Source organism: Orcinus orca, chromosome 1, assembly GCF_937001465.1.
Source record: "Orcinus orca chromosome 1, mOrcOrc1.1, whole genome shotgun sequence".
Lineage (NCBI taxonomy): Eukaryota > Metazoa > Chordata > Mammalia > Artiodactyla > Delphinidae > Orcinus > Orcinus orca.
In genome coordinates, this window is record NC_064559.1 from 48,378,439 (window position 1) to 48,390,476 (window position 12,038).

The following is a 12,038-nucleotide window of genomic DNA, read 5'->3' on the forward strand; positions in this document are numbered from 1 at the left end:
GTACCACCTTGCATAGAGCACCTGGGATTCAGAGCCAGCTGGCCAGGGACTCACCGGGGCCCTGTGCCTCTGTCACAGCATAAACAGAGAAGGGACCCAGAGCAAAAGCTTGGAGTCCAGTGAGATTTGGGGCCTTGTTGCACTTTTTTTAAGGTCTAGTTTTTGAGGGAAGTCCCAGTGGTTAAGGCTCTGCGCTTCCAATGCAGGGGGCACGGGTTTGATCCCTGATCGGGGAACTAAGATCCTCCCTGCCATGCAGCGTGGCCAAAAAGTAAAATTAAACATAAGTAAATAAAGCCTAGTTTTTGAGGACAGGGGGCAGGAAGAAGGTCATCTACATTTGTTAAGTGTCCGTTTTCCGTAATTGCACTCAGAGGATGAATTCTCATGCTAGTTGCCGAGAGACATCCTGCTTTGCCCGTAGGGTCACAGTTCACACAGACCTATCACAGCGCCCTCCGGTGACAGCTGACTTGCAGACACAGTGGCCTGTGTCACAGGGCCCCGAGATGCCAGCCGGATCACAGTCACACTTGGAGTCTCTGAGAAAGAAGAAAAAGAAAATCAGGGATGTGTTTCCAAATAATTTGCAACTATACACGTGAAGATCAAGCACTCATAAGCAAATGTCACCAACTTGAGTCAATCTTTCATCTTCAGTGAGGCCTCTCTTAGCTATTCTTGTCCATGCTAATTTCTCTCAGACTCTTTAAGAATTCGTTTGTCCATGCTCGTGCTACTCAAAGTGTGGTCTGTGGCCGGCAGCCAGTCCAGCAACTGTTTGCTACCCAATCCTATAAAGAGGAGGGGGGCTTCCTTGGTGGCGCAGTGGTTGAGAGTCCGCCTGCCGATGCAGGGGATGCGGGTTCGTGCCGCTGTCCGGGAAGATCCCACATTCCGCGGAGCGGCTGGGCCCGTGAGCCATGGCTGCTGAGCCTGCGCGTCCGGAGCCTGTGCTCCGCAACGGGAGAGGCCGCCGCAGTGAGAGGCCCGCGTACCGCAAAAAAAAAAAAAAAAAAAAAAAAAAGAGGAGGGGTTTGCCGCAGAATGTAAACCACATTCATCACAAAACTGTTTAGTTTAGTTTGGTTGACTGTTTGGGTCAGTTGACATTAAAAAAAAAAAAGTTATCATTTGTTTACCTATTGTTTAATTCAATGGTGTCTGCTTTCATCGTGATTGATTCCATCTACTTGCTTTTGGTTCATTTAGTTCTTTCTTCTGGTGACACTTCTATTGACATATAATTCATACCATGTAATTCACCCATTAAAGTATACAATTCAATGGGTTTTAGTTGACCCTCAGAGTTGTGCAACCAGCACCACAACCAAGTTGAGAACACTTTTATTACTCCAGAAAGATAGCCCGTGTCCTCTAGGAATCACCCCCATTCCCTCCCTCCAGCCCTAAACAACCACTGACCAACTTTTGTCTCTGTAGATTTGCCTATTCTGAACATTTCCTGTCAATGGAATGGTACAACATGTGGCCTTTTGTGTTTGGCTTCTTTCACTTAATATGTTTCCAAGATTCATCCATGTTGTACCATGTATCAGTAGTTCCTTCTTTTTATGGCTGAATGAAGTCCTGTCTCATGAACATACTACAGTTTGTTCATCCATTCATTGGAATGGACATTTGGGTTGTTTCCACTTTTTAGCTATTATGAATAATGCTAATGTGAACACCTGTGTACAAGTTTCTGTGCAGATACGTATGTTTTCATATCTCTTGAATGTATACCTAGGAGTTAAATTGCTACTAGTTTCGTTGACTTTTTTTTTTTTTTGGTCGCAAGACTTTCTCGATGAAAAAAAATCAGTATTTTCCTCATTTAATTTTAGCACAATCTCCCTGACTTGTGCAGACTAGAGCTTTGACTAATGACTGACTCATCAAAGCACTGGTCTCTGTCACTGCGTTCGGCACATAAGCACATGTGTTTATCTCATGCGTCTAAAACCAAGTCTGTTGTCTTTTCCCTACCGACCTGCTCCCCCTCTGACTGCCCCGTGACCCCAGCAAATCCTGCCAAGCCTGCATCTGACTCCTCGTCCTTCACATTCCTCATCCAGTCAGATGCCAAGTCCCAACCAGCTTCCTGAAGATTTCTTTCCCAATCTTCATCTTCCCACAGTCTCCTCCCTATCTTCGTCCCTCTGTACCATTATCAGGATCCTCTGAGAAACATGTGTTCAGCATCTGCTGGTTGCTAAGCACCAGGGATAGTAAGAAATAGGAAATAGCCCTGTTCTCTAGGACTAAAACAAAAGTCAGAACACGGAGGGGTGGAGACTGGTCTGGAAGGTCTCTGTGAGGAGATAGACAAGGTGGGGATGGAGCCAGTGAAGGTCTGCATGGCTCTAAGGGAGGGAAGAGTGCTCTAGGCCAAGGCTGACGTCACATAGCTTGGCTCCTTTGAAGAAGCAAAGGAAGGCTGGGAGGGGGGGAGAAATGGAGCAGTAGCCTAAGGCCGAGGGTGGAGGGGGCAGGAAGGTCTTGCAGGGCCCTACCTGCCTAGATAAGAAGTTTGGATCTCATTCTAGGTGGGAAAGGAGCTAATGGAGATTTGGAGCAGAGCTGTGATATAACACACTTCATATTTTACAAGGGTTTACAAAAGAGAGACAGGGCCCAGGGAGGGGTCAGGGAAGTCTGGGAGAGAACAATCTACATAAAGGCCCAGATGGTAAGAGAACTTGGGCCAGTGGTAATGGGGATGGTGCAGGCATGCCTGGTGGGTGGGTCTCATATGGGCAAAGGGTTGGAAACATGGGCGATGGGGAGGCGATGCCTCTGTGGGTGGCCTTCTAGCCAATGGCTTCCCAGCCAAGCTCCCCCTCCTCTAAGCCAGCCCAACACCCTGCCAGGGTCTGCATCTCTGTGGGTTGGTCATGTGATTTCTATTGTATGCTCCACCTTCTTCCAAAAAGGAAGTTGAGGAGGGATAGAGAATGCTTCAAACTAAAGGGGATTAAAATTATGCAGAAAGGTCTTCTACTCTGAGTCTATTTATTTGAAACGAGTTCCAGGTTAAAATTTGAAGGACTCTTTACTTCCATCCTAGTTCATCTAAAGGAGGGGCAGTTGTCAGGGTGAAGACCCTAGGTTCCAGAGACAAAACTCTGAGCCTGAATTTTAAGTCCACCCTCACCAGCAACACAGGGCATCTTATTTATCCTCTCACGATTTCAGTTTCTTATCTTTAACACAAGCATAAGGCTAATCCCAATGTTTTAGGATTACTGTGAGGAGTCAATGAGATGGCCCACGTGAGGTCCTCGAAACGGTGTTTCAGTAACTCAGTTACTCAGTAAATGTTAAGCGGTCCCTAATGTTGATACAATTGCGGAAGCCACAGTGATGGGACAGGCACTTACAGGAGCCTCTGGTCTTGGGTGCACCCAGCCTCAGTGAGGGTGTGGAAGCCTGGCAGACAGCGGTCACACCTGTCTCCTGTCACACCTGGCTTACAGCTGCATCGTCCAGCATTGTCACATCGAGCGCTAAGAGAACCTGTGACCACAAGGTAGGGAAAAGGAAAGAAGAAAAGGAAATATTGAATTTATGCAACATTAGGAAGAAAACGTCACCCTATGGGAGCTCAATAAATACTAAGTAATAACCACCACCTGCTGCTTCTAGTAATTCTTTCACATTATCCGGGTATGCATCCACCCGCTAGGGAACGTCCTGACGGCCAAGGATAGCTTCTTCAGGGAAAGGAACAGAGATGACTCCTGAAAGCATTATTATTTATATATCTACTCTGGTTTCAACATGAAATAGTTTGTCAAATCCTTGAGATCTCAAGAAGGAACATTGGCGAATGAGCACTTCGGCCTCCACAAAGACAGGATGAGAAAGTGAGCCACGTTCTCCCTTATCTCTGGCAGGCAAACGCCATCTTTTAAGGGGCAGTGCTTGCATGGTATGATTTTAAGAGTACAAAAAAGCCTCTTAACCAGAAACATCTCTACCTACCTGGAGTGGAGCATCACCCCTTGTAAGGAGTGAAGACCCTGTGCGTTTTACCTGGTTTGGGGCACTAGAGTACTTGTCCTATGATTCGTTTTTTATAGACATGCTCTGTAAAATGGGACCTCGCAGACTGCGTAGTGACGAAAGGCAAGAGGTGCTCAGGATAACAAAATGTGCCACTCTGGAATCCAGCCACCCCTCACCGCACCCCCTTCCACACCCCAGTTCCAGCCTCCATCTTCTCTCACCTGAACCCTGCCTCACACTCTTCTTCCCACCTCCATCCTTGCCTCCTTATGCTCCATTCTCTCTACAGAAGCCAGAGTGTTCCTTTTCAAATGGAATTCAGATCATATGACTCGTCTGTTCAATAAGTCTTCCAGTGGGTCCCCACTCTGAGCGGAATAAAGTGCAAACCCTGTACCACGGCCTACAAACTCGACCTCTCTTGCTTCATCTCCCGCTCTCCTTCACTGAGGTCCAGCTCCCCAGCTCCCCTCCCTGTTCCTGGAATGTGTCAACTGCTTCTCTCCTCTGGGCATTTGCATCTGCTTCTCCCTCAGCCTGGAATGCTCCTTCCCCAGAACCTCCCCTCCTTGGCCCATTCTCAGCACTTACATCTTGATTAAATATTACTTCCCTAGAGAAACCTTCTCTGACTCTCATATCTAAAATATCCATCCCACTGCTCCCCCAGTCCTTAGCCCTGCTTACCGATGACTACCTCAGCTTATGTTCTCTGCCGTATCCCCCGCACCCAACACAAAGAAGAGGTTCAGAAATCTGTTGGATTAATTAACCCTTAAGAAAGAGGATGTGGCTATTGTGAAATGAGTTAGGAAAAAGCCAAAAGATGAGGTGGAAGGTGGCTTACCTACTTGATAACTTCCCAGCAGTTGGCAAAATTATAAAGTAATCCCTATATTCCAACTAACTGTGATAATTAGGCTATTCATAATCTATAAAGTCAACAGAACTCTAACCATTAGCTCCTTTTTTTTCTAATTTCTTACCAGTCTGTGACCTTTCAATTCACTTGTGGATAAAATTCAAATCAATAAAAGTATTGGCTCTGTATCTATAGCCGCAGGTGAAACATGAAATAAATTAGTCACATTCACAGAGTCTGTGAAAGTCTCCATGTCAACTTTGCAACACTTGAAAGGGCCCTCAGTGATAATAACATAAACTACATTTTTTGAGCACCTGCTACGTGTGAGACACTGAATTGGGCACTTTATGTTAGCTCACCGTGTCTACTGGTGAATTAAGAACTGATGGAAGGATAACAAATCCATTTGTGGATAATAGGGAGCTCTCGGAGGATCAGGCAGGTGGCGACGAGATCAGATGTGCAGTTTAGAAGGTCAACTCTAGAGCAACTGCAGGATGGCTTGGGGACAGGAGAGCAGCAGGCTCTCAGGGCAGAAATCCTCCCCTGACATGATGGCCCAGATGAGAGGAATCTGGATGAGAAGTGGATCAACATAGACGACAGCAGGTCCCCAGAGGCCACCGCTAGATATGAGGCTCCTGACAAACCAGAGAAGGCCAGAGGAGGAACAGAGCCTCACGCTGAATCATCAAGAGAAGATAACCAGTTTAGTTTGGGACACAATGAACTTTGGTGAAACTGTTCATCTGGAGCTCAAGAAAGAGGCTACAGATGAAGACTTAGGAGCCTTCAGCCCACAGGCAGAACAGGAAGCCATAACAAGTGTAAGGTCACTCCGGGAGCAGATAGACAGAGGAGGTGAAGGTGACTTGGACAGAAATGGAACCTCACTGATTAAGGAAAAAGTGATGGGAGCAAGGAGAAGTCTCACGGAGGAGAATTCTGGGAAGAGTTAAGGGAGAAGGAAGAGGGGATGGTTTTCAGGATCTAAGGCAAGAGAGCATTTAACAAGATGAGAGTGAGGAAAGACCACTGGGGTTGGCACTTAGAGACAAACAGCAGACAGGGCTAAGAAGGTAAATTCTTTTTTTTTTTTTTTTTTTAACAGTACGCGGGTCTCCCACTGTTGTGGCCTTTCCCATTGTGGAGCACAGGCTCCGGACGCGCAGGCCCAGCGGCCATGGCTCACGGGCCCAGCCGCTCCGCGGCATGTGGGATCTTCCCAGACCGGGGACGAACCTGTGTCCCCTGCATCGGCAGGCAGACTCTCAACCACTGCGCCACCAGGGAAGCCCCAGAAGGTAAATTCTTGTTTGAATTTATGCTTTGATGAGTAACACTAAATGTTCCGTCTTTAATACAATTTAATTATTTTTAACATAAATGGGTATTAATCTGGGACCCAGAAACACATTGTTTTTCTCCATTCAAATTAATGGAAACTATGCTTTCAATTTAAGAAAACTCTCCCTACAGTAGTTTTTCAGAAACAAATTACTCTATTTTATTTTTTTAATTTATTTTTGGCTGCGTTGGGTCTTCGTTGCTGAGCTCAGGCTTTCTCTGGTTGTGGCGAGAAGGGGCTACACTTCACTGCAGCGTGAGTGCTTCTCATTGCAGTGGCTTCTCTTGCTGCAGAGCACAGGCTAGGTGCAGGGGCTTCAGAAGTCGCAGCACACAGACTCAGTAGTTGTGGCGCACGGGCTTAGTTGCTCCACGGCATGTGGGATCTTCCTGGACCAGGGATCGAACCTATATACCCTGCATTGGCAGGTGGATTCTTAACCACTGTGCCGCCAGGGAAGTCCCAACAAATTATTCTTATAAGGTGGAGAAGACTGTACTTTATTTTGGGGTTTTTCCCAAATAGCCCTAAACAGTACTGTACAAAACAGTCTTCTGATGGAACAGTCATTGCATGGAAATAGGCATTCTGTGTTCAAAAGAGTTTGGGAAATGGTATGTCCTAAATCTTTCAGAGATTTACAACATAACAGCACATTCAGTAGGCATGAATCTTGTTTAACTTTCTAATGCCAGTGTTTCCAAACATTATTTGACATTCTTACAGGCAACGCCTATTATTATCTTGGGAAACATAATATTCCATAGGACATTATGTAGAGAATACAGTTCTAGAAGCTGGTGGACATGAAAAGAGCCCAGGCTTTGGGGTCCAACAGTTCTCACCTCAAATACCAGCTCTGCCACTGATTAGCTGTGTGTCCTTGGGCAAAGGGACACACATTCCTTCTTTAAGTGGGGACAACCATACCTTGTAGAGCTGTTGTAAAACTTTGAACTAAAATATATGAAGGGCCTTGGACCTAGAGACTGTCATACAGAGTGAAGTAAGTCAGAAAGAGAAAAACAAATACCATATGCTAACACATATATATGGAATCTAAAAAAAAAAAAGGAAAAGAAAAGAAAACGGTCAGAAGAACCTAGGGGCAAGACAGGAATAAAGATGCAGACCTACTAGAGAATGGACTTGAGGATACGGGGGTGGGGGGAACGGTAAGCTGGGACAAAGTGAGAGAGTGGCATGGACATATATTCACTACCAAATGTAAAATAGATAGCTAGTGGGAAGCAGCCGCATAGCACAGGGAGATCAGCTCGGTGCTTTGTGACCACCTAGAGGGGTGGGATAGGGAGGGTGGGAGGCAGGGAGACCCAAGAGGGAAGAGATATGGGAACATATGTATATGTATAACTGATTCACTTTGTTATAAAGCAGAAACTGACACACCATTGTAAAGCAATTATACTCTAATAAAGATGTTAAAATAAATAAATAAAATATATGAAGGGCCTAATTCAACATCTCACACATAGTAGGTGCTCAAAAAAGTAGTTTATACTCGTATCTTCTAGACCTCCTTCAAGCCTTGCAAAGTTGACATGGAAACGTACACAGGCCCTTACTGTGAATAGGATTGATTTATTTCATGTTCCCAAACTTCCAAAATAATAGCATTGGGTTTTCAGAGTATCTCATTAAAATAAAAATACCTGTCCCAATTCCTACATCATGAGCTACTCTTAGGGACTGTGAACAATTGGGTTTAAAGGACAGATGAAGAACAGCTTACTGTTTCAATAAGCACTTTCAGGACTTATGTAATACAGTCTACATTCATCTGCGGACTCACGAAGGTATTCTAAAATGACCAATATTTAAAATTTAAACCAAGAGAGCTTGCTTCCTTTTGAGAACCCTTTAAAAATATATATACTTGCATTTTTAAATAGCACTATTATTATTATTATTTAATCATTATATTTAATAATAATTAAATTATTATCTAAGACATGTCTTAAATAATAACTCAAACGTTTTAGTCTTGAGTAATCCACTGCCTGGGTCATATATACGTAAAAAATATAAAATTAAGAGAACAAGCCTAATATCATTGATGTCTACATAGATCTCATAGGTATCGGGGAGGAAAACACACACACACACACACACACACACACAGTGAATTTCAAAGTATCCACAAAACGTTATCAGGGTTATAAGAATTGAGGATAATTCAGCCCTGTTGCTGAGCCCACAAAATCATCACTTAAAAATAAGCCTAGGGCTTCCCTGGTGGCGCAGTGGTTGAGCGTCCACCTGCCGATGCAGGGGACACGGGTTCGTGCCCCGGTCCTGGAAGATCCCACATGCCATGGAGCGGCTGGGCCCGTGAGCCATGGCCGCTGAGCCTACGCGTCCGGAGCCTGTGCTCCGCAACGGGAGAGGCCACAACAGTGAGAGGCCCGCGTACCACAAAATAAATAAATAATAAAATAAAATAAATAAAATAAAATAAGCCTAGTTGCTATATTTAGGAGAAATTGATGTGACGTCCAAAATCTGTGACCACTTTGGGGATTATGAATGCTGTTGGCTTCGTTTGCCATGCATGGAATGGTAGCTTTTGGTAAGATGAATTCTGCATTTGAAATTGAATATACAACAAATTCCCCTGGGAAGTTACTATTTGAAAGTGAAAAATACCTCCTGGCTGGTTGGGCAACTGAGAAATCACATAAGAAATTAAATTTGTGCCACTGATTTAGTGACCTGTGCAGCTAACATGTAGCCAGAGATGGCGCGTGGTGGGTACAGTCCCTGCCACCAACATGCCACTCAGCCCTCAAGTTTCATAACTTCCCTCTCTAAGCCGCTGATACCTCATTTGTAAAATGAAAATCATAATAGCACCCTCTTCATAGGGTTATTTGTGAAGATTAAATTAATTACTGGATGAAAGCATAGAGTAAGTGTGTAATGCATGGTAGCTATCATACAAGATATAAAGATATATAAATCATTGCTGGGCTCCACTGCTTCCTACTAGGCTGTTCACCCTGAGTCTGAGATATCTATTCCCCCAAAGAAAAGAAAGAGCCAGGCTCACTGTTGCTGGGTGGGCAATGGACTACACAGTGTAAAAGAAATGATGGCGTGGTAAAGCTTCATTACCATCTCTCTTTGCTAGGCTTCATGCTCCTTGTCTATTCTGAGATGAATAACCTTGTCTTCAGGCCAGGCTTCCCAGCTGAGCCAATTATACTTCTCATCACATTCTCGCTGATTATTTTGCTGGGATGACCCAACTCTAGTGACTCACAACACAGCTGCATAACCTAAGGGGATACAGGGTCTTCAGAGAGGTTAAATGCCCATTAAAGTAGAATCATTTTTCTTTATGACGTTCTTTGATTCAGAGGGAGAACTGCTAAACCCAAAGGATGCTGGATGCTGAGTCAAAGCCACAAAGCTGACTTAAACCACATAATAGCAGCAAGTCTGAAGAATCTGGGAATGATTGCTGGCATATGGGTCTGTATCAACACAGGGTCACCCCAGTTTTCTATAAGGCTCCCTGACACACTCTACCAGCAAGTCATGGCTAGGCCACAATCTGCCCATTTTTAGACTCTTTCAGCTGCTGCTAAGAAACGGCTCCACAGAACTACACTAAGTCACAGCCCTGCACTAAGGCTACACCTTTTTGGTAGACTAATATTGATCATATTATGCTATTAAACACTTTCTGGCAAAGAGGAGAAACAGATACTACCAAGGAAGATAAAAGACAAGGTAGTCTTAAAAAGTCCCAACTTATTTACCTCTCTTTCCCTGTTTACATTTACTAACTTGTCTTTACTGTCTGCCCACGATGAATATAGCAGGATGTGTGCGTCTGCGTACACAAAAACTACCTATAGTTCTGAGAATACAGCAGTGGGTGATACATTAAAAAAAACAACAACAACAACAACAAAAACAGGCTCTCCTATGAACCAGCCACCCTGTTAGGTGCTTCCTATTTGTTGTTCTGTTTTCTCTTGTCCACAACCCTGTGAATGACTCTAATCTGCCTATTTATTTGTCTGTCTCTTCTATTAGTATCACTTCATATTGCTAGCACCCAGCACACCACCAGAAACAAATCTTTCTAATCTCTTATTTTTTGAGAGGTCGGTCAAAGGGACAGTTATGGATATGAAGAACTATCACTGGAAGAGTGCAAACTTCTTTGTTCCCAGGTCACAGACTGTTATCTGCCAGGAAAGTAATCGCGTGTCTCTCTTGGGACTAGAATTCAAACTAATGTACCCTAAAGACCACAGCTGGTTCCTATAACCCAGACTTAAGAAAAACATATTTCCTTTCAGATTGAACTTGCTAAAAAGAACAGTATCTTCCCAATTGTTCTAGAAATTGAACATCTCCCTCTTGGCCTGCTCTGTCTCTCTCCCTGCCTCCCTCCCTCCCCATTCTCTCCCCTCCCCCTCCCTCCCTCCCCATTCTCTCCCCTCCCCCTCACACCCTCCCCTTTCTCTCCCCTCCCCCTTCCCTCTTTCTTTCCCCCTTTATCCAGCTACCTTTGGAGTTACAATTGCAGGGTAAACAGCGGTCTCTGTCTCTCTGGCGGTAAAATCCTTCCTTGCACCTCTGGCAGTGAACGCCACCCGTGTTGTCACTGCAGTGCAGGCAGCGGAATCCATTTCCTGTCAGTCTGTGAAGTTCCTCATCAAACACGCATTGCCTGGACTTCCCACTGCAATCACAGACTAGGGTCAGGGCAAAAAAAGACATCGTCAGCAGGAAACAGGTCGGAGGCAATCCTCCCAGGAGTTTTACTATTATGAATACAAATGATGCCCAGGGTACTACGTATGAATTCAAACTGCTCAACGGCAGAAGGTAAGGGGGTCAAATGCGCCACCTGATGATGGAGAGAGTTCTCGCTTTACCTAAGGAAGCAGTGCTGGTCAAGTGTTGCCTGGGAGAACACGAGAGAACAAGAGGTCAGTGTTGCCAGACGGTGTTACCGACTCCTCCAGAGAAACCCCAAATCTTTATTATGTGTTTCTACGTGAAAAGTCCTGATTTAAATATTTGCAAGGAATTCATTTTTAAAATCTGTGCAATCCCATAGTACAAGTCTGTGAGCTGGAGAAGACCTGAGAACTACCAGCTTGTGCACTCCGGCACGACGCTGTAAGAGCCGGTGGTGTCATCTGTTCAGGACCCTTAGCATCTGTCCCTCCAGGGATGATCAAGGCTGAGGAGCAAATCTTTTTTTTAATTTATTTTATTGAAGTATAGTTGATTTACAATGCTCTGTTATTTTCTGGTGTTCAGCAAAGTGATTCAGTTATACATACATATATAGGTATTCTTTTTCATATTCTTTTCCATTATGGTTGGTTTATTACAGGATATTGAATATAGTTCCCTGTGTTCTACAGTAGGCCCTTGTTATTTACCCATTCTATATATAATAGTTTGCATCTGCTAATCCCAAACTCAGTCTATCCCTCCCCACCCACCTTGGCAACCACAGTCTGTTCTCTATGTCTGTGAGTAGTTTTCTGTTTTGTAGATATGTTCATTTGTGTCATATTTTAGATTCCACATACAAATGATATCATATGGTATTTGTCTTTCTCCGTCTGACTTACTTCACTTAGTATGATAATCTCTACGTCCATCCATGTTGCTGCAAATGGCATTATTTCATTCTTTTTCATGGTGGAGTAATATTCCATTGTGTATATGTACTGCATCTTCTTTATCCATTCATCTGTCCATGGACATTTAGGTTGCTTCCACATCTTGGTTATTGTAAATAGTGTTGCTATGAACATA

General features: G+C 44.3%; 1 protein-coding gene across 2 annotated transcripts in view; it reads right to left on the reverse strand.

Moving 5' to 3' along the window:
* LAMC2 (laminin subunit gamma 2) overlaps nt 1-12,038 on the reverse strand; it is a 61,736-nt gene that overhangs the window by 29,729 nt on the left and 19,969 nt on the right. The window contains exons 2-4 of one of the 2 annotated variants that reach the window (XM_004275206.3): nt 10,769-10,957; nt 3,384-3,519; nt 444-542 (exon numbers count right to left, since the gene is read on the reverse strand). In XM_004275206.3, coding sequence (XP_004275254.2) covers nt 444-542; nt 3,384-3,519; nt 10,769-10,957 — 424 coding nt within the window. Of the gene's footprint in view, nt 1-443; nt 543-1,142; nt 1,234-3,383; nt 3,520-10,768; nt 10,958-12,038 lie in introns of those variants that run through there. The other variant, XM_033437935.2, reaches the window with a different exon arrangement.